At 41.5% G+C, this 23,464-nt stretch overlaps 1 protein-coding gene across 8 annotated transcripts in view; it reads right to left on the minus strand.

The window, feature by feature from the left end:
* Window positions 1-23,464, minus strand: part of LOC105195834 (homeobox protein homothorax) — a 387,950-nt gene that overhangs the window by 194,145 nt on the left and 170,341 nt on the right. For all 8 annotated transcript variants that reach the window (XM_039448644.1, XM_026135893.2, XM_026135894.2 and 5 more), the window contains one exon: window positions 12,706-12,714. In XM_039448644.1, coding sequence (XP_039304578.1) covers window positions 12,706-12,714 — 9 coding nt within the window. The remainder of the gene's footprint in view (window positions 1-12,705; window positions 12,715-23,464) is intronic.

The following is a 23,464-nucleotide window of genomic DNA, read 5'->3' on the forward strand; positions in this document are numbered from 1 at the left end:
GGCCATCAAACTGCTCAGACACGTATCGCTACTACAGTGGGCCCTGATGATTTACAACACGTCGCACGGCGAGAGTTCAACCGAGCGAGGTCAAATTGTGCGCCGCGCCGCCGCGCCGCCGCGCCGTCCATATATGTCTAGCATTTACATCGCTCATTCTCGTCAGGCCGTCAACAAAATTACATACCGAAATATAGACTATTCTGAATTGGCTACTATCGACGCATTCGTGCACGAAGACTCTGTTAAAGCTGTATCGCTCTGTAACTTTCAAGCATATTTAAAAAATTGTGTAAAGACACAATTGTTGAATCGTTTCGATGTGCAGCATGATTATTGTCATTCGTGCAATCACCGCAGCATAAAACGTGATAATTCTTAATGCATCCAAATGCCTGAGTAATAATTTCCGTTTGTACTTGGGAAGTTGCTGCCTATTTCAAGCGATGAGATACCGATTGCGCCTGGCGTGTATTAATTTTCTCCAATGTATTATAATAACGGGAGCTGCTGCTCATTGTGCAGCCTCCGTCCGCAGGCTTGCCGTGTAACGATCGTCCGGTCGAGATAACCGCCGTGCCATCCGCGTCCGCACCAACATCCTCTAATTACGCGGAAATTAATTATAAGCGCATTACAGCCCGGTACAGTACTCTTCTTTTTTCTCATTCGACTTTGCGTTTTTCCCTCCGAGCGTTCTTCAGACGCAAAGCAATGCTGCGAGTAATTCGCGCCGTGCGCGAATCGCGGTGCAGCGCGAATCAAGCATATTTTCGCATCAAGAATATTTTATTTCTTTTACTTTTCGTTCAAAATTAACCACATATTTCTTATGTAAATAGTCGCATTTAGCTATAATTGACCGATAACTGTACGCATAGTCGGCAGAATGTTAACTTGCATCAGATTGCACAATTGGCGATCGAAATTCTCGTCGAGTCACCAATTGTGCAATCGTTTGTTAAACGAAGAAAACGGAAACAAGAGCAACGAAACGGATCATTAATGAACGAGCGGAGTAGCAAAGATTCAGTGATCGTTGTGCAACCGGAAGCAGCGCGGGGAAGACTTTCGTATTCATAATGATAAATTGACTGGCGCGAAACCAGTTTGTGCATCTCCGGACGCGATAAATTGTGTACAGCGACGCAATGCAATCGCAATCTTTAATTGTACATTCATTATGCGCTCTCTCGAAGCAACAACTGCCCCGTCATAGACGAATCAAACTCGCCAACTCTTCGCTCTTCTCCTCTCGCGATTGACCTTCGATCTTCGACACTCGTAAGCAAGATCGTGATTCATGTACGCGTGTAAAATGCAAAACGCATATCTCGCGACGGCACCGCAGTGCATTCGCAGATATCCGTACGCGCTTGCAGAATGCGGGTATTACCTGTGTGATCGTTATCGTAGCAAAGGCATTTCTGTGATCTTTCCTAACGGCTTTTTGCCTATCGATGTCCGCCAATTTTCACACGAGGTATACGTGATACGGGTATTTAACGAGTATTGCGATACACCACCGGTTACGGATACCGTGCGTGTGTATATGTACGATATGACAAAAAATATCGCTGGTTGCTATCTTTCTTCTATATTTTCCAACTTGATTTTCCCCTCTAAGAGTTATAAGTATATTTTGTTGATATTTTTACAGCTTTCATATTATAATTGCATCTACACGATTATTGAAATGATTGGGGGCAACAATTTAACTTAACTAATAGCAGAAACAAGAATTAAAATTTATTGGCTGCACCTTAACACGTACGTTTTATCTTCTCCTCTAACATTCCTGAGGCCTATATTTCTCCGTTCGGTCGCTGAGATCCGGAATCTAAAACCGTCGTGCATTCACAGAGCAGGCCGCAGACGACGTACGGAAAGCAATGGAGAAAGAACGAAGGAGAGATGAAAGGAGACGGGTGAACTTTCGACGGAAAGAGGCAGACAGTGAACGCGAAGCGGCAACGAGCGAGAGAGGTAGATTGTGCCAAGATAGGTCGACCGCCGCCGTCAAAACTGGTAGGCCTTGAGGAATTATGCGAACTATTCTTGCCAGTTTGTCCGCCGTGAATTTACGAACGGCGTGATGACGCGCAGCAGCCGCCAAGTCCTACCCTGGGCGTGACCGAACGAGGGATCGAGATAGATCCTCAGAGATTATCCATCCTACCCACGTCTCGGAGGATCGACTATTCTCTCCTTATGGTGAGAAAACACTTCCCAAGAAACAGTGTAAATTAAAGCGATCCTTAATTTATGCGTACACGCGCGGTGATATTGGAGAGAATCAATCGAGCGGTCTACAGATAAGTTGAAAAAAGAAACAACAACAAAAATTGAAACATTGTCAAGAATGTCGGTTCAATCGCGTATATACATCCACCTCGATTATTTTAGTCACGCTCGAATATCCTTCACCGCGTTCCACGATGCGCACGAATAACTGATTAACTAATAACGCGAGTACCGACTAAACCTCAATCACTTCGCAGTTACGATCGATTACCCTCTACCTTCCTTACGCGGTAGCGACGATGAGAATCAATTACCGTCCTTTCGCTACCCACGAACCCATTTCCTGTTCGCGATGAGCGAACCTCTTCTACCCGCGAGACGATTTATCTGCGATAACCACTGCTGGTCTCCGCGGGATCTATTTGCGAACGATGCAGGCGAGAAAGAAACCTTATCCCACAGTGTTCTCTTTTACTTCTTATATGTCTCGTATTGCGCAATGCAGTCTGACGAGCACGGGATAAGTGACCGGCGCTCCTCCTCGCATACATATGTGCAGAAATACGCGTTCGAATTTCTCTCATCGTAGCCCATTTCTCGCGAGACGTTGTATCATCTTTGTCCCTTTACATCGCTAAACGAATCATTTGAGAAGGAAAAAAAATCAGTCGGTGATCGCATCGACCTCCGGGACCTCCATGAAAGTACATCTCCGTCACGTGTTCACTTGGCACTCGATGATTTGCATCGAACATTACGTCAGCGAACAGATTTATCAAGTGGAGAACTGAAAATCCCTGATATCATCAGCAAACTCTACGATTCTGTGTCGTTTGAAGTATCCTTGTGCATGTTTATTTAATATCTGATCATACAGTTTTTTTAGTTCATGTTCTTAATATAATATTTCGTGAAAATCTTATAATAAAAATATCTATATTTTATATCCAATTTAAATACATAAATTTATATATTAAATATTATACAATAAATAAATATTATATATAATATATTTAATATATAATATAATTATACATTATGATATAATAAATAATATAATGTAATAAAAATTTTTATCACAAGATATTCATGAAATATTAAGAAACAAATATTGCTCAGCGTACATATGGATATTGATACACAATGTGACATTTATTAAATGTTCGAGAGACATAGAAACTAAAAAATCAACAAGAATAGTTAGGAAAGTATGTATATCCAAAGAACATACCATTGCGTGAATTCTAAAACGCGCGCGCGTTTGACGGATACGCGATTCATTCTGCTTTATGAATTCCTTCGTCTTCCAACTCCCAGTCTTCTCTAGCTACCATTGACTCTCAGAGCTTTACAATATACCGCTGTGCGAACACTCACCTTGCCAGATGGTCAAAGCGCAATGTGCCGTTTTATCATTCGCAAGTGCTGAGAATTTGAATGAAATTTCGATACACAGAGGAATTTGAATCGCCAAACCGATGGCCTTGAGAGTGCAGCAAGTAAGATTAATGATATGAAATTTCTTTCGCTACCAAACTACAAAATGCAATCTTTTTAAACAAATTATGTCCTACGTACAACACAATCAGTAAAAAACCGAATAAATCATTTCGCGAAACGAGCGGACAGTATATAAATAGCGTACAAATCAGCGAACGATGAATTCTCGATAGATCGCGATTTTCATCCTTGACAACCGTCTCGTTTGAACATATTATTCAAGCGATATCCTCGCCGCGAAAAATCAAAATTTTTTTTCTCTCCTACTTTTTGTCTTCTCTCAGTCTTGCGTGAGACCTCAAGACGAGATCGTGCCCGTCGCAATTATTCCCCTTCACCCGCTTTACAGCTCTCTCTCTCTCTCTCTCTCTCTCTCTCTCTTTCTGCTGCTATCGAGGTGTCGTGCCGAAGTGGCCACGTAGCGCGCGTCGCTCCGGATAGCAATCCCCTATTCCTGGCGCGCGGCCGATCGTCGACAAAGAGAAACGGCTCATGAAATATTACGCGACACGGAAATATATGCCGGCGCACGCAGCTCTTCCTTTGATCAGGACCCGAGAAAATCGCCCGTTCCAGCCCCAAGGGGCAAGATGGACCGCGAACTCGACGATGCAACGTTATATCGTTTCGATATCCTCTTTCCGCCGACCGGACCTCCGCTCGGATCTTCACACTTTCCCTCGCTCCGCGCCATTTCCATCCCTTATCTCACCCTCTTTCGTTTCTCTACGGTCCGGTCATACCTTATGTATGACACACCGCTTCGTCGTCGTCCGAATGGGCCAAACTCTCGTTTGGTATTCGGCGCTGACCACTCGCCACTTTCGTTGTGGATCTGACCCTGTCCTGGGACCTCGCGTAGAAAGAATATACGTAGCCCATGCGATATGTATTCGTGTCGCGCATAAAGGAAATTTCCCGTAATAGCCTCACGAAAACAATAAAAATACGGAACCGCAAAAATACGAATCGATCAAGAGACAACTTTGATTAAGTATTAATCGCTATATTCCATTACATTAACGTATTCTGAAATATATAAACGTACATTGTATACTCATACATGGAAGATACTATCACATGATAATATTATATTTAAACTTTAATCTTAACTTCGAACAACATAGTACTTTCTATTTTATTATTCTTTAATTCTCATTAATCGTTGGAATATCTGGAATATCGTCAAAAGATCGTAGATAACTTGTGAGATCAATAAAGAAAAACGAGAGAGATAATTCATACATAATTTTTTTGCATAAATCCTTTTTCATTTGCGAGTACAAAAATGCAGTTTGAGAAGTGCAATCGTTTGCAATGCCATATAATCCAATAAGACGGCGAGTTATGTTACAAAAGGAGCCGAATCAAAATCCGTTTCACTTTATGAACTATCAAAGCGGCTCACGCGTCGTTTTAGCTTATGTATTGGAATCTGAGAGCACTTTAAACCGAACGAATGACCGACCGACCGTCTGCAGATCGTGTGGGACAAGTCGGCAGAAATAAGAGAAACGCGCAAGTGCCACGTTACACACCTGTGCGAAGCATACTCATGCACGCACGCGTAAACACACGACGATGCATTCTTTTCTTCTCTTGGCGAGTAAATAAAACAAAACTCAATCAATTCGATACACGACGAATACACCGAAAAGGTGGGCGGAAAGGTAGTGGCGAGCCACGAAGAATCGTGGCTCAGGGAAGGCATTCGCCTCCCCATAAATCACATTAATAAACTACACTACCTTGCAACTGTACACGTCTTATCCAGGATATTGGATAAAACCCTTTCCCACACCTTACAGCTATTACAAACGGCTATTCTCCCTGGATATACTTATTCTTCATTCCACTTCTCTCGCGGAATGCATATATTATACCGATCGCATTCCTTTCCCTCCTTTCCATCACACTCATGCCTGTGAGTTCATCGATAACCTGATGCCTTGCACTTGATTATGACGTCTGCTTAATTGTAAGATATCAAGATTATCGCAAAATTGTTTTAGAATAATAAAAATCATTTCCGAGAATTTGTGAATGAATTCCAGAGAGATTTTTTCACGTACGACAAAAGCTACGATATATTTCTCCTTCTCTCTCCTTCATTTCTCACATTCTGTTACTGAAATGTAAAAAAAGAATTTCCCCACTCTCTCCAGCAAGACAAGATGAGTGGTTGAATAATCTTCCATCACGAATTGCGCGGGCACTTGTCCGAATTCGCACAAGTCATCGCGCGCAATGCCAGTCCTCGGGAAGTGGATTAAGTGGCCGGCCGCGTGGAATGAAGCGATGCATCTCTCGGCGCCCGATGCTGTCATCCGCCGCAACAACGAAAGAAGAGACGCCCTGGACCGGCCTGAGAATCGCGAGCGAAAAAAAAAGAGAAAGAAGGTAAGTTCACGAGCACACACGTAGCGAGAGAGGCCCGATGGCGCGATAGTTCCTCAAAGACGGATGGCGAGTGGCGAGCCGGTTGCGACTCAGCGATCGTCCAAAGTTATGCGTTCTCTGTTCTTACGTTGAATCAACCATAAAGTCCACTGCGTGATTGGACCTGTTGTATCCTTGTAATTGTGAACCCGCGAATACCGCGAATAAAAGAGGATTCGTAGATGGGGCGCGAGACATGGTGCATTGGATGAAGAAGAGGGTCAATCTTCTCCCTCGCATAAGATACGTGCGAAAATGCCGCGACCGCCGAAGCCCCGATCTTCAAATATGCCCAATTAGCAACGGACTGACATAATAAGTAGATAAACAACTCTGGCGGCTCTCTCGCGGTGAGATCACAGACGTGAGTTTTTCTGCGCGATCAGCGGCGGAACGCGTACGAATCCGATCTCGGCTTTTACGTTCTCTCATTCTTCTCCGGTTTTCAACTTTCTTGCTCGCGTGTCCTCGTCTCGCCGGCGAGTGATAGCACTTTACGGTCGATTTAGTCACCTTCTCGTCGAAAACGTTCTGGTTTTTCGGTATCGCGTGTCGCGCTGATTACCGCTGATTCCCATTTCGTCGCTGAATCCTGTTGGTGGCTGCTGGCTGATGCTCATCGGTCCTCCGTGACAAGAAATGAACAACCATTGAGATCGCGCAATTTATATCAAACTAGCGCATCTCGAGAAAATACGATATGAGTCATCCAATAATCAACTTTAGATCAAATTATTACTACCTTGTCAAGAAATTGAAACAAATTGAAACAAATAATCAATCCTTAATTATTATTAGGTATAGTTCAAAAACATTGCAATACTATAGTTGTGAGCGTTTCTAGATTTTTGAAAATATTTATTGTCAGTAACAGAGACAATAGAAAAGTTAATAATAATAAAACTATTTAAATCGCAGGATGTACAAACAAAGATTCGATTAGATTTCAGAATTATTTTTCAATTAATAAATACGTTGAAGAAATTAATTATTCAACCAATTCCGATAAATGAGCGATTTACTGGGACTAATCGAGATAGCTAACGATGGAGTGAACGGGAGTGTCGGGAGCTAAGATCGTCCCTCGAGGAATAATTAGACTCTAAAATGTAATTGGGGTTCGTGTACCGATGGCACGAGAACGGACAGTGGCGGGACATTCTCATCGCGAATTAAAATCTTGGATAAGCGCACTCTTCTCTAGCATTTGAAAGTAAAATCCAGTACAAAAGTAGCCACAGTGAGCGACGATACGAATCAGTTGCATTTACGCGGTGCACCCATGAGAAACATGGCAATTATCCGCTATCTGTGTTTTTACCTAATAATTAAAGTTTTAAATAATTTTACTTTTTTCAAACAATTTGCAAATACAATTTACAACGCATTATAACAATAACGCAATAAAATATTTATTAAATCAAATACTCTAATCGGTATCATTCGTACGTTAATAGTTTGAAAAATAATTGAAGAATCGTACGTAATTGATCGTGATGAAAATAGCGCGCAGCAAAGCTGGAATATGCGTGTGACTAAATAAATAAAAGATACATTATCGACGAACGATGTGGTCACGCCTAATCGCGCGATGCGAATAAAGTCATTACACGTAATCTGTTCCGGCATATCGACGAGAAGCTCGCGTCTCATCGTTTCGACGGTTCCGACGTGATATGAATTTTAATGCTAGTGACGTCTCTCTCGCGCGACGCCCCTATATTCATGTAATGCGGACACAGATTTAATAATGGAATGGTTAGTGGATTTCGTGCTAACGCGTTGCAATTTTTGGAGAGACGCTCCGAAGAGAGGACGGAATAGAGAAGAACGCGTCGGGCGACAAGCGACTCTGGCGAATACGACGTACCCGAAACGCGGATGAGTACGTGAGTGGCATGTGTAAAAGGGCGAAGAAGGGCGGTTGAACGTACCCTTCGCGAGCACGTAATCTATTTGTCGCAGGGCGACCGCAGACCGTGCGACGTTACGGAATCGTCTGACTTCGAAGAGACAGGCCGCGAAAATGTGAAACCGATGCAACGAGCTCACAAAGACGCGGGGAAATGTCGTCTCGACGCAAACTGCGAAAAAAAATCTATTTTCACCGTTAGATAAGAGAAGAAAACTTGGGGAATTCGAGATGTTTGAGACGATACGAAAAGCTTCGAAGCTTGGAAAGCTTGGAAAGTTGTTCCGCAAAGACCGCTGTTAGAAGTAAATTCCGAGGGACCGAGCGCGTTACGACGTATGTAAGGGAAATCCTAGCGCATAGCCGCGCGATCGACGTTAACCGGCTCGTAGCCATTCCGAGATGGTGTAAAACCGACTTTAATACCGCTTAAATGTCATATATCTAGTCGTAAGAAATTCTATCTCCGAATGCGCGCGCGGACACTTACGGTTTTGTACTTGAGCCACCATTATCATTGAGAAAGTCGAAATCGAGCTGAAATCACTCGCCATAACAATGTGAAACTTTTATCGTCACTCGCGCAGATCCATGCAATATTCATCATGCATACTTGAAATCACTAAAGGCGATATTTGGCCTTCTATCTATTCTCGAGAACAAAGAGGGTAAGGGAAAACGAGAGCCACCGCGAGTGGCGTATAGTGAACTTGTACAATTTTCAAAAATGGCATTTAATTTTAATCAGCTTCACGAGAACTGCACATCGAGATGGTACCACCGCTCGAGCACGTCGTCGCGACCGTTGGAATGGATTCCTGACGCTATCGTGTCGCCTTCGAGTTCTTATTCTCGTCAATTCGCGGAATAACGGGCCATAAAAGGCGTCGAATTTCGAGGCCGAAGACGCGGTAAAGTTGGGGACCGATCGGGACAGCGCTGTCGGGTCGCGCTGAAAAGTGCCCGGGACGAATGGGCCATGGGCCTTAGTTCGGGTCCGAGATCCGACGGATAGAAGCGTACACGGGCCGCGGGCTACGGATGGCTACGGAACCAGCTCGTGCATATGCATATGCGAGCACCGCGGATTTGCATTCTAATTGTCGGACGATCTGACAAACGTGCCATTACGACTCGGTTCGGAATCGTGCGATGGCAGTTGAGGAGACTTCTGCATCGCGAAACGAGGTGCCAAAGAGTCCTCGGAGTGGCCGAGAACGGTCAATAATCGAAAAAATAAGGGTCTCTTATCTTATCCATCCCGCTGCCCCGCCGCGCCGCGCCGATCTTGCGAAGGCAACGGCGTCTCCGATGCGTACGTTTAATACGCATAAGTATACGCGTTATCGCAGGAAATGAACACGAGGATGCGGGCGTTCCGACAACACGCCGGTCGTTACGAATCTAGTTATACCGAATTAATTCAAACAACGCCCGACACATTTTATATCGACAATTTCCCACGAAACCATATCTATTTTATTAATGCATATTATAATCAGACGTTTATAGTGAAAAGAAGAGATAAAAAATAATGACTAAGAGAGAGAGGAGAGAGAGAGAGAGAGAGAGAGAGAGAGATTAACGCTGATTTAGGAAACGTGCAATCGCATAAATATAAACAATATAAAGGGATCGCGAGCAAAGAAACAACATCTACGCACAAGTCGTGTTTTATCTTATCGTCGGACCTTCCCCAAAATTGCCACTGTTACGTCAGATCCAATCGGCCTTAGTATCCAATAAGTATAAACACGCGCGTCGTTAATCGCATCTTGCCCCTAAAATTTAATTCCAACCTTTCACGGCTACTACCGAATTTTTTAATTAACTGCCCATCCATGCTTGATTTACCGTCGCGCTCAATTTAAGCCGCTTGTAATACACGCCGTTCATAATCATATTTTTATAAGGATGGACAGTACGAAATTAATTTCCCTCGGACACGACGCGTCGGCACGAAATTAATTTCATGCGAATCGTCGAACGTGAACGCATGTATTAAATTAGTATACTCCTCCTTCAATTTCCTTATATTCGCTTATCTAACATCACATAACGCCGAGTATACATATGCTTAATGAGGAATGTTCTTATCCTTGTCAGAATTTCGAATCAATTAGTTTTGATATCGTTAGCCACAAAAGTGCGATAACATCCGTAAGCGAATTATATATATGCTATAAATCATGTTCCATTTTCATATAAACATTTCTTTTTCTGCTATATATATATATATATATTTTATTGCAAAATTATTGCGATAATATGCAATTATCTTATAATACAAAATCAACAAAAATCATGATTCGACCTTGACGATTTCGGATATCTGTGATGATCATTCGAGTATCGTTCAGTCGATCAATGCACGCTTCAACAATCTACCTAGCCACTGTGCACTCATAAGAGGCCTCTTATCGTGAGCGTTAATGAATACTTCAAGTCACGATTGGCAATTACACCTTAAATGTCGCGATCATGTCCTACGTAAGTACCATCGAAAGATTTGCTTTGTGAACTAGAATGGAAGGAGACGAAGCCAAGAAGTACAATGCCGAACATTATGCGCGCAACGACTCAGACTTGGCCAGTTAAAAATGAACTTGAGCTTTCTCTCGCACGTGCTGTCCTCCAACATCTCTCTTTCTTTTCGGTTATATTTTTTTCTGCCTCGATCACGCTTCCTTCGTCCATTTCGTTAGTTCGCTCTGCACGTGTGCGCGATCGTAAAAAAATGCAACTAATTAAAGACTAAAAAATGGGGCCATCGGAAAGTTTTTTGCTCGCGACCATGAGAAAAGGTCCGACTGAACTGGATGAGCCTAACCGTGCCATCGCTCCTTCTTTTCGTTTCACTTCTCCAATAACCATCGCGTCGGCTGACTGACGAGTGGCTCAAGAAGCGGAGCGCGCTCTCTTATGACGAGACTTTTTTTACATTTTGCTTTTTTCAAGCATTTCGTCAAATGTCTATTTGTCAAATGTTTTAACTAGGTAATAAATAATATTATTTATTTATCTAATAAATATTTGAAATACGTTTTTACGTTTTTACTCTTTTAATAAACACGATAGCATTATTCAATTTAAATTAATAACGATGTTTATATTTCGTGAACGCCATAAATTTTATAAGGATTTAACGGATTTAATACTAAATTACATGCCATTGACATAATTCGATTTGATGGGGTGGCGTTAAAGTACTAATGAGATGGCTGTAACGATATCTACCATTCCACAAAGATTGATTATATGAGTTTTTGTACTTAGCTAAAGGATTAATGATAGTTGCATGAGTTGTTAAAGACTACTGTAGAAAGATGAGAGCAATTCGTTCAAGATTGTTATTACCCGTACGTCGTTTATCCTCCGTTTCCTATTATTCGATATTACTAACAGTCACCAAGTCGTTACTCGGTTTGTCGTAGCAAAGGCAATATAAGCTATCAATACTTATAGATTACCATTCTTCAACTATCATATTTTACCATCTATGCATTAAATACTCTTTCAAAATGTACTACGGTGAGTACATATAATGAGTGTAAGATACGCGTAATGTATGCAATATAATTAATTCACGTAAAGTTGAGAAATTAGCTCGAGAAAATCGAAACAGGAGTAAATTAGCATTTTCAGAGATTTGATCAATTTTAAATTAATTATATTCGAGAAAAACGAACAAGTTTTTTCAGAAAATATCGTATAAAGAAGAGATCGTTTAGCGACGTTAATGCGGTTAACGACACATCTTCAGAAAGCTCGATCTCGTTGAACGCCATCCGTGCGATCCGCCTCGCTTACAATCTAATTAATCTAATTAAGCCGAAGCGCCTCGTTACTGCGGCGCGCGCCGCACGCACAAGAGGGAATTAAGAAGAAATGTAAGAGAGTGGCCATTGCGCTCGTAACAGATCGGTAACGCAAGATCGTCTCACCGATCCTCGTCGTTCAGGCTATGTCGCCGACAGCCGACGAGATCCATTAAGAGGATTATTATCGAATCGAGCAATCGCCGTTCTTCCTCTCTTACATACCTAGTTTGAAATGTTTTTTTTTTTTCTTTAGCCTGTAAATGTTAATGCTCACGGTGTGTTCAAATTTAATCGTGTTTAATTTATTTCATCAAGTATAACAGATGACGAAATAAAAGTAGCCGGAATTAAATCACAGAAATTTGGAAAACAAATTTTTTACATTTATGGATTTCACGCACGATGCTTAATTTTAATTTCACCTTTTAACATCCCGGAATTTCATATTAACCATTTTTAATTATGGGGACGCGACAGTATCACGCGTGTTCACATGTGCACGCAATTATGTTTCGTGTCAACGTTGATAATCTCACGACATGCACGTAAACACTATGAACGAACCGAACGATTACGACAATCAACAAGTTCTTCTTTTTTTTTAATGAGAACGATTACGGAAACTTTTTTTTTCCAAGTAAAAATCGTTAATCTAATAAAATTGCTTCATTAATTATGATAAATAATTTACACGCAAGAGATTTCTATATTCCTCAAGGAAGAGGGAATCGTCTTAATTTTATTATGCTTACCGATAATACTGACGTGGCTAGAGACAGATTCACTTACCCATTGCATCTGAAACAAAAATAGAAATATTTATTTTTAGTACAGGTCAGTACTCAAACAGAGAGAGAGATGTATATAAAGCTAATTAAAGTTAAACATAAAAAAATGTTCTTTGCGTTCTAACGTTCCAAATTCTAAATTTTATGTAGTCACAATCTTATTTATTTTGTATGATCTCGCGGAGATCACTACAATTATCTTCAATGTTTAATTTAAACGAGGAAAAATGATATAAAATTAAATAAAATTAAAGCAGTTAAAAACATACATATTTTTACTTCTACGTCATATTAAGTATTTCATTTGCAAGATATATCGATGTAATTACACACGGTTATTACATCAATACTTACGCCTCGTCATCGTTCTGGAACTGAAGTTCATGGTAAATGCATAGTTCGCGGTTCCGAGTCTCCGGTAAGGTAAGAGCCCCGCACCGAATGACTTTATGTACAACGTACAACAAGAAGACCGCGCGAACACACGGCTAATTCCGCGTTAATTGCCCTACGGCGCTAAAGAGCGTTTCAAAGGAAAAAAAGTCGCTTTCCGTGCAAAAGGGGATTAAGAGCGTGAATGGCATTCTTCTCGGTCGTGATTTCATGCAAGGAAAGATGAAAGTCGAAACTACCGCGGATGCATTTTGTCCGATGAACGCTGAAAAATGTCGACTCTTGCCAGGTCAGTCGAAAGATATTGCGATGCAAGCGAGAAACAGCAAACTTCTTTAGCAAGCGCGTATAATACGTATCGTTTCTATTAAATAAAGAATCGGGATCTAATTGCCTTATTGTGAGCGTGCGAGTCACGTAAGCACGCGGCAGCCGTCACGATAAATCATAACCAAAGAGCGGAGCTGGCGCTCGAAACAATCGAACGACTGAATGAAACCTTGCGAAACAAACGAGCACACTTCGTGCCACCGCCTAATATCCATTCTTACTAATCGCTCACTGTAATTCGAAATATCGTTCGGGCGGAGCGGCAACGTTCCAAAGAATCATTCCCGACCGACCTGAGAAATAGCCAAGAAGGATAGATTAGTCTTATATCTCGTGAGAGAGAGAAAGAGAGAGAGAGAGAGAGAGAGAGAGAGACACGAATACGCGCCATGTGACACAGAATCGAAGGAACAAGTTTTAAACGCAAATGAAAATCAAGAACAACGTATCGATATAGAGCTACGAAGCGTGCAGCTTTATTTAAACTGGAAACCCGCTCATAACTCCTCGAGATAATCTCCGCGTGGGTAAAAGATACCGCAAACTCCTCGCGTCCATACACTCGTACCCCTTCGTCTGTCTCAATTTATTATTCTTAGGCGCGACTACGTGTCTCCGCCGAGATAACCGACCCTTCTCACGTGTGGTATAGCACGTGTATGTACATGCAATATGCAATGACACGCAGATAGGTATAAGTAGGTAGAGCATGAGCATTTTTCGTACGCGTTCTCCATCCTCTCTTCTACGGCCGGTTGCACGCTCCGAGCGACGAAGCGAGTTCGTGTCGAGGCTGACTAACCCATTAGCGCCTTGGCTGCCGATCGACATGGCGAATCGATCGATAAAAGCCACGCCGAACACTTCCTGCCGATAGGAAGGCCCCTCGTTTCTCCCGCGGTCGATCGACCGAGGAAAGAAAAATTGCTTTAGCCGCAGTTATCGCTAAATGAATAGCAGGCACGCCGGAATCTTGTACCAAGTGGCGTAATATATTCGATCGTCTATACCTTCATTTAAAATCACATATTTTTTATTTATTCTTATATTATTTTGTAAAAATTATCCAAGGCAATATAAGTTTAATTTAAAAAATGGAAAAATCCATTATTTATTCTGATAAGTTATGTCAACGCACGCGCTTTCGAAAAGAAAAATGGTTGTATTTGTACACTTAAATAATAACAAGCTTGCAGAATTACAAAAATAATTAGTTTTTCCTTATTACTAATCTAGTTAAACAACCAGCGTTATCAACGTTCTCTGTCTAGGAAGAAAAATAACTTGGTTTAACTTAAAATTATTACAAGCTCCTACGGATGGAACACGTAGCTCGTATAGCGGTTATTCTTGTAGCTCTCTCGAACGAAGGTGCCAATAATTCTTCTGTCGTGAAAATAGAAACAGCGTTAGAAAATAGAAACAGTAGATTCAAGTATAAACAGAGATATAAAATAATAATTTGAAAAATTCTCAACACGAATAGAATGTTATGTATGGCAGTGACAATTAACCGCGTATTTGTAAAACATTACTAAAAATACACCGTAAGTGATGAACAATGCACCATGTTCACGAGTATACGGACAATGAAGGCATAGGGAGCAACAACGGACAGTTAAATTTTCGAGATGGTTTCTACCGATCCGGGCTTAATTTGTAGCACGTTCTTATGAAGAAGGGGCGATGAGGTCCATTCGATCGTCCCGTGGCGTTGCCAGATTAGTTAGCGCGACTTAAGACGGCTGTTTTGATGCTGCCGCTTCTTGCCTCGCTCCCTTCTTCATTTTTGCCGCTAAAACATCGTCCCTAATTAATCTCCTTGGCCTCTCCCGCGCTGACGCCGCGCGCTAATATGGACGAACGGTGACAATGACCAGAAGACAGAGAGCTTGGAATCCACTGAATTCGACGGCGTGGCGAGCGATCGAGAAAAAAAGTCGGCCAACGTTTAACACTGTCAAAAAGGATAATGTCGGCGAAGGCTAATCAGAACGAATTTACTTAGTAAAAACATACTGAACGCTTCATTTTAATGTACTGTAATCAATCGAGAGAAAAACAAATGATCGACATTTGACTCGCAAGGGAATGAAAAATTAGACAACGTTCTTGAAATAATACAGCAAATACTATTTTATGTAATATTTATATGTGTCAGATTCACGTAAATCATTCTGTGTGAAAAAAATATTTTCTTAGAAGCAACGAGATATTGACGATGAAGAGTCCAGTTTGGAATCTGCCAAATTCAGCGGAGCAGCAGGAAACCGAGAGAAAAACCTGCTCAATGCTAAATACCGGAGCAACGAGTCCGCGCGCGCGCGCGCGCGCGCGCGAGCTGACGAAGAGAAAGACAAAGTCCGCTAATGGGAATCTGCGAGACGACCATAACGTTCTCTGGAAATGTACGGGATGCACTTAACGTCTTACTTGAATGTGGTATGACTCAAAAACTACTCCTGCGCAGGAACTGGTCCGCAGGTGGCATTTGAACTCGTAGTTCAAACCGAGACTGAAAGGGTGTACGCGGTTAATTGGGATAATCGCCACAGTAAATCCGCTGAGCGACTCCGCTCAGTAGTATCTTTATCGAGGTAGTTTTTAATTTCTCGCTGCGGAATGCCGCTGCGATGCCGTGTGGGAAAAAACGTCGACGCATGGTATTCGCGAAAAAGCGTCGGATGCATAATACCCAGGGGATCGCATCTTGAATCTTGACGCGCGTAAGGTCAATTTGTCGCTCAACGGAACACGCCTTCCTCCCTCCGCAACGCGAGACACGAGCAAGCAAAAATGCGCGATATCGATCGAGACGCGATCGTCCAGTTCCCTCGAACTAAGATCACGCTAAAGAATTCCTGCAAAAAGATGTATGTAGACTTTGCAAGTTTGAGTTACTTTTTAAGTATCGTTAAACTTTAGGCTGCTTATTTAAATTCTTCTTTACATTTCTTTTTTTTTATTTTTGACAATAAAAAGTTAATGATTTAAAGTTATTTGCATTCCTCTTTTTAATGATTGAAACTATTTTGGTAGAAGCCACTTGAAAAGCAGTGAATAATTGAAGAGACAAGTTGATATTAGTTAATAATTAATATCGATGCATTCTCATTAAATTGTAAGAGGATGATAAGAGCTCGCTGCAGTTCTCGGAAGTAAAATTACCGTTATGCAGACTTATCGAATTTTCATGTGATTTCCACGGATTTTCAACATTCATATCCATTATAATATGTAAAGAACAGAAGTGGATGAGATGATGAGGCTTGGTGATAATTTAAATCGTAGAACTTTAATACGATTAAAGTATTAAGTCAGGAGTAGAGTGCGTTAAACTGTGAGGAAAAATTTAAGATTCTCCTGGAAATTGGAATGAATAATAAATTTATGCGAATTAATGACGTTATCGCGAATATCAAGAGATGTAAAAATAAACGGATACGGCGCGGGCGGATTGAAAATCGTGAGAATAAAAATCTGCTCTACATGGGTGGCTACATATAAGCCGAAAGGACACGACATACACGCGTACATAATTAACTCGATCTAACCATCGTGTTCGGCGGAGCGTGTCACAAGTGACAAGGACGCGATAAGTAGCATCCGTAACATCGTCGACTCATTGCCCTACCGTAAAACCTTATGGCATTAACAAACAAACAGGAGAAATTATCTATAATTCGCCTTTCATGATAAAGTCATCTCTCAACTTTTTATCTCTATTAATAACTATCGTCTTACATAAATCTCACATGTTAAATATTTCAAAAAGGTAAACGAAGAGAAATTAAGAACTGTCTAACATTAAACTGTAATTTCTAACCACGAATACGAGTGACAAATTCAGTATTTGCAATCATCTTATTTCCTCTTTCGCGACGACTGTAATTATAGCTAATTGCGACACTGACATGTAAATTCGACAAAGCGTCGAATTAAAAATGATTTTATCTCTTTTCTATTACTGTTTCGGTGGTTTGACGAGCAAAAACACACGGCGCGCGGCGTTTCCGCTCAAAGATGAGGAACCGGACGAGACGCGAAACTAGGTCGATTTTTTTTCGAACGCAAAGTCGGCAGACTGAGACGCGAGCCGAATGAGAACAGAAAGGGTGTCGACGAACGGTTAATTGGTGTTCTATGAATTTGACGGCGATTACCGCGAAACAACGCGGAGCAGACGGCGAGCCGTTTCGCTTCTTGCAGTTCACATCGGTGACTGGCGGAGAATTGGCTGGTCCGAACGACTTCCATCGTGGAATTTTAATTATAAATTAGTTGATTAACTCAATAGTGTTTTTGCTGCCAACGACAGTGTCCTCGGAACTGGTCGTGCCAGTGTATACCTCACGTACGTGCGTCACGCACACCTCGAGATGCCGGCTTGACAGGGGTTCTCCAAAAGATTGTGAATTTTTAAAAGTGTCAATTAAAAATTCATATAATAATTCGAATTATTTAATCACTTTTACAATCGTCATTTTTTCATGGTTTGCCGACCATTAATATATTAGTAATGTATTATTAATTAAAAAAAAATGCGGAAAGTGTAACACTAGCACGCTAGACGATTAATGCACGACTTTATACAAAATCGAGATGTATCACAACGTGCATAGCAAATCGAATCCGAGGCAGTTTGTTCCGGTGAGGATGTCCGGTGTGTTCTTAAAAAGAAAACAGGTCTTTGACATCGCAAACAACGTCGCGCTTATTTTGCGCGCGGCAGGTGCGATACGCGCTCGAGACCTGCGTGCACGTAATTTCTCTGCATGCGGATACACGAATGCACGGTTGTGTTCACTTGCTACACGCTTCTCCTTTATTTATTTTTTGCGACCGCATACGCAAAAAACCATCTTTTGCTTACGTAACCGCACGCAGGAGTAATCGAGAGTTTGCCGGACAAATTGCGCGGAACTTTGAATCGAGCGCGAGTAAAAATTGTTGGCCGCATATGCCGGCCAACAACTACTTGAAATTTTTGTAATTGGCAATATACTGCAGGTATGCTAAAAAAAATATTTAAAAAAATATTTAAGAATTATTTAATATATGTGATAATATTTATATCTTATTCTCATTATGAAAATGCTTTCCAACGAGACAATTGCCTCTAACTAAAACAAAACAATTTTAATATTCCGAAAAAAATTAACTTATAATAAAAGTCAAATTTTTCATAACGTAAGAAATTCAAGTTGAGAACCTACGACAATCCGAAGATACCTACGTTCGGAGCCCCGCTAGCATGAGAAGCACAATGGCCGCAAAGATGTAGCCGCACCGATGTCCTCGTCGCTTTATCGGCACGCATAGCATGCGAGAATACGTTTTGTTTCATATTAAATAAAACATTTGACATCTCACAAAATGAATCAGGGCTAGCTAATATTTGACAAGCGTAAATCCTTGTCTCCGACTATATCCGTTCTGGACTATATCGTTTTCACAATCTATTTAATAAAGAAGACCGCTCACACCGTACTTGCACAAATTTCAATAAAAATGCGGTTTCTCCATTCGAGGACGCGAATAAGAGAAACGATAAGAAAAAAAGAAAATGTGAAAACACAGCTTCCTTAAATTAAAATTGTTATCAAATGATAATCTTGCATCGGTGAAAGTGACAACTGACAGACGTCAGTTCAATTTTTAGTTTGCCCAAAGTATCTCCAACTTTTTGAAAATTAATCGTCGATGATAATAATTGAAGTTACTACCATCTTAAATCAAACATTTCGTCGCATCAATTTACATGAAATAAGAGTGAACGAGATACGATCAGTATTAAATATTATACTGAATAACTATCAATAATTCTTACTAACAAATCTTCAATTTTTTTACGTAAATCATAATATATTATTAAAAAAATCGTTAAGAAAATAAATGTGTGTACGTGTATGTGCGTCTGCTGTTGCACGCATTGGAAAAGCAAAGTGGTAAAATCCAAAACAAGAGCGGAGAACATCCGAGTGCTGGTCAAAGATGCGTGGAATCGCAAATTAAGGACGAGAGAAGGGCACGAGGCACTCGCGGGTCAGAAGATGTCCCGGTCTTCGTTCGCTTCGCATACCGAACGAACCGAGCAACGCCGCAGCCGCAGCCATAGCCGCCTCCGTGCAAAAAAGTACAAAACTTGTGACCCGACTCGAAAGAGGAGGAGGAGGAGGAGGAGGAGGAGGGAACCCTGGTCCTGCCGTTCGCCTCGGAACCGCCATACTTTTTGTCGACACTCCGAGAGTACCAGAGAGCGAACTGTGTCCGGCGTGAACGTCAGCAGAATGTAAAATATGCAACATGCTCTCGTCTGAGTCTCGTGGTTTCCCGTCCGGTGATTCCAATAACGCGTATGCAAGACACAAGCAATCTTCGTGTGGCATTACAACATAGATAAACAAAAATTGTGTTTTTATTGTTGGCATTTGATTCTAAATAAAAGAAAAAAAAATTTTAAAAGAAGAAAAACAGTATCCTTATAAGCAGTGAATTTTACCAGGAAATTACATTCTTTCAGGAGAAGAGTGCGTTCAGTACTCTGTATTAGTCATGAGATCGAAAAAAAATCCAAGACCAATAATTCTCGGTAATCGAGAAAGATCCTGATACTGCTGAGAATATAATTTCTTCTTGTTCGCAGCAACGGACGTTCTTTCCGCGAAAGTTCACAATCCCGAGGATTTCTCATCCCGGTCTTTCTTAAAATATCTCACAAGTAAGAAAAATCGTTTTCCGGTGAGCAAGCAAAAAGAGAATCCAGAAACGAAAAGCCTTGTGTTCTCGAAAGAGAACATTGCACATCCTGCGATAAGAAATCAGATGGAGTCTAGCCGCATGCTCCAAATTTTCGCGCAATTAATACGAATCCTGTAGCGTGATATAGGATCTGCGGTAAACGTGTCAAACGGTCCTCCTAACACGGTTGCATCGCGTGTCACGATTTTGCTTGCATTCCCCACGCGTCTCGTTGCATTAATCGTACTTAGCGCGTGGAATTCGCTCTACGCAGAAAGCGCCAAGGATACATGCGGCGATTAGACCGGAGGAGGAGCCTGAGGAGCGAGACAAGTCAGCTAGTCGAGAGGGAGGTCTTGAGAGAGCAACGACTAGTTTCTTCTCCGTGTTATTATCTGTCGTGTCCGGTAAGTGCCGCGTATAAGATAGCTGGGATGTGGAAGACAACATGTCGATCCCGGCCATTCCGCTCTCCGTCACTGTGTTCACTTAGCTATGCGAACGGGAATACTTGTACCAACTCTGCTGTTCCTATCCTAACGATTCCTAAAGGAATTCCTTCGTTCTGTCTCGCATTCTGCCTCGCGTTTCCTCGCGTCCATAATAATGCCAGTCTAGTTTATCGCATTGCCAATATATCGAATTAACGATCTAAGATCGTAGTAATTTGACTGGAGCTTTTAACATGTAGGCCAAGAGTTGCACGAGTTTTCTACGTATAATAAAAAATTTCATAATGCGGTAAGATGTTTCCACTAATAGCAGAGGTATTATATTATAATATACAAAGCGATGATTCAATCAAATCAGAATTTATACATTTCAAATTATGAAATATTTGTACAAAAAACAGAAGTATCATTTGAAATATACATTGAACAAAAAGTCCCAACATCTTTTAAATAAAATGTTAAAATATTTATATATAGATTTATTCAATCACATTGCGCAAAACTTTTTTTTCATTCCAATCCAATATATCACATACAACTTTAAAAGCTCATTAAATATTTTTCTGGCAAAATTCTGGAACTACAAGCTTAAATTTAACTTTTACCTGCATATAAATATGTAAAAAATGAAGAAACAAATGATTGAAAAAGTCAGAAAAGGGAAATTATAGATGTGCGTGTCGCGGTAGATCAAATCGAATTTAATCTCCCCCAAGGGGATAAAGTCGGTCGCTTACGGTAATATATCCCAGAATCACATTTGAGACAAAGTAATGGTTTCACGGTGCAGAAGAATCGGCGACAGGAGGCAAGGCGCGATCTTGCTGTCTCTTATCTTCGTCCAGCACATACAGCTACGCCCACGCCCAAGCTATTCGCTTGATGATGGCCCATACCATTACATGACTTTTGATCACCAACCGTCATCCTGTGTATTTGCAGTAGGTATCTGCATACCTAGTTTGTCAATGTTGCATCGACGATCTTCGAGGCTCGCTATGCCAGCGCGTCGTCTTTGTCGTTTCGTCATGGCGTCTAGAAGTACCATCACGACGACGCGCGCGCAATGACGATGGCATGTAACGAGATACCATGGCGATTTCACACACGCATGCAAATCCCCTCCAGTATCGAGTTATGTCGGTTCTCCTGCCGGCCAAACGGAAAGGACCTACAGCGGCAACGATGCGAGAGCGAGAGAAGGAGACAAAGAAAAAAAAAGGAAGGAAAGATTCGCCGACACGCCTTGATCTTCATGCCGGACTAGATATTTATCTGATTGAACCGTGGGAAAGAGAAAGCATTTCTATTTTCTATCATCTATTTTCAATAGTTTGTAAGAAACTTGCAAAATTTGGATTTATTTAAACTCGAGATATTTAAATCGTCTCGAAAATAATCAATTATTGGAATTATTGGAATTGTTACTCGTAAAAAGGGAGTTTGAAAGAAGAGGGTGACAAAAGAATTCATGGACATAGAACCATACGTTCCTTCCTCCGCGACTCAGGCGCCAGTGAGATCAAATCGACGATAATGTAGCACGGAGAAGCAGATGCATAAGAATAAGAAAGGAGGGTTCGTCCTGATGCGGCGTCCGCGATCCTTTCTCTCCATCTCCATGACACGGTGGTGGACGAAGGAGGACGGGTTATCATTAAGTGAAATGCCGTGTCCACTATCTCTCGGCTCTCACGCGGCTCTGGCGCTGCTTCTTCGCGGTGCCGAGACTTGTTTCCTGCAAGTCCCCGGATATCGTAGCGGAACGGGATAATCCCTTCGCCACCACCTCGCGCTGCATCATGAGAAATTCTCTGCAAGGGTTATTAATAAGACTACTGCTATCTAACGCAATTAGAGACGCAAAGTCCTCGGATCTTATATACCACTGCTAGAGGTTACGTGAGAGACTATCGCAAGTATCCTCTCAGTACTTTCATTTCATCTACCTCACCTACCTGTGCCTAATTTATTACGTGCTCGTGGCATTTGTTTCCGAAATTATCATTACATTTGCAAGTAAATGTCATGCAAACTATTCTTCTTTCAATATTCGTTTATGTAAATATGTTTGTATATTTGTTTGTATAGCCAGTTTAAAGTTCGTCATTACTCGCTGATAAATTATTCTGCACCGCATCCATTATGTACCGAATGTGTTGAAGAGATTACTGATTTTTGTGCACGCAGCAATAGAAAATTATTCTAATCGATTATTTTCGAGTAGTTATCGAAGAGGAATGAGTAACGCAGCGCACCCGCGATCCATAAAAAAATTCGGTATAAAGTGCAGCCTTGTGCGTCGACGATCAAGATACCTTCTTGCTACGAAGCGATCATCGTTGTCTGCGTCATACGATGTAGATACGATCTCACGACTACGAGGAGCCGCACCATTCACGTACGACCTTGCCGCGTCGCAACTGAAGAATACAAGGCAACACGCTTGGAGATCGCCCGGTTTTACGAGTGACTGCAAGCGGCAATTAACGTATGATCCTTGAGAGTGCGATCGGAGCGAGAACGAAAGCGAAAGCGAAAGCGAGAGAGGGCTTTGATTCAACGGAAAAAAATTGTGCGGCGTAATTATAATGAAGAAAGGAATAGTTGATCGATACTGATTATATCTCGGCGACTTAACAAACTTTGCGAGAGAAGGCGAATATGCGCCTTCTCCACCCCCACCACTTTTCCTCCGTTCATTTATATCAGCTAATGTCGGAATACAAACTAGGCGCCGATACTAATTAATTATGAGCGAGACAAGTAGCGTGACTGACCGCCAGATTCGTCCTGATAAACGAGATTTCGTGGAAAGATTTATTAATGCTTCTATATAGTAAA

This window comes from Solenopsis invicta, chromosome 4 (assembly GCF_016802725.1).
Source record: "Solenopsis invicta isolate M01_SB chromosome 4, UNIL_Sinv_3.0, whole genome shotgun sequence".
NCBI classification, from domain to species: domain Eukaryota; kingdom Metazoa; phylum Arthropoda; class Insecta; order Hymenoptera; family Formicidae; genus Solenopsis; species Solenopsis invicta.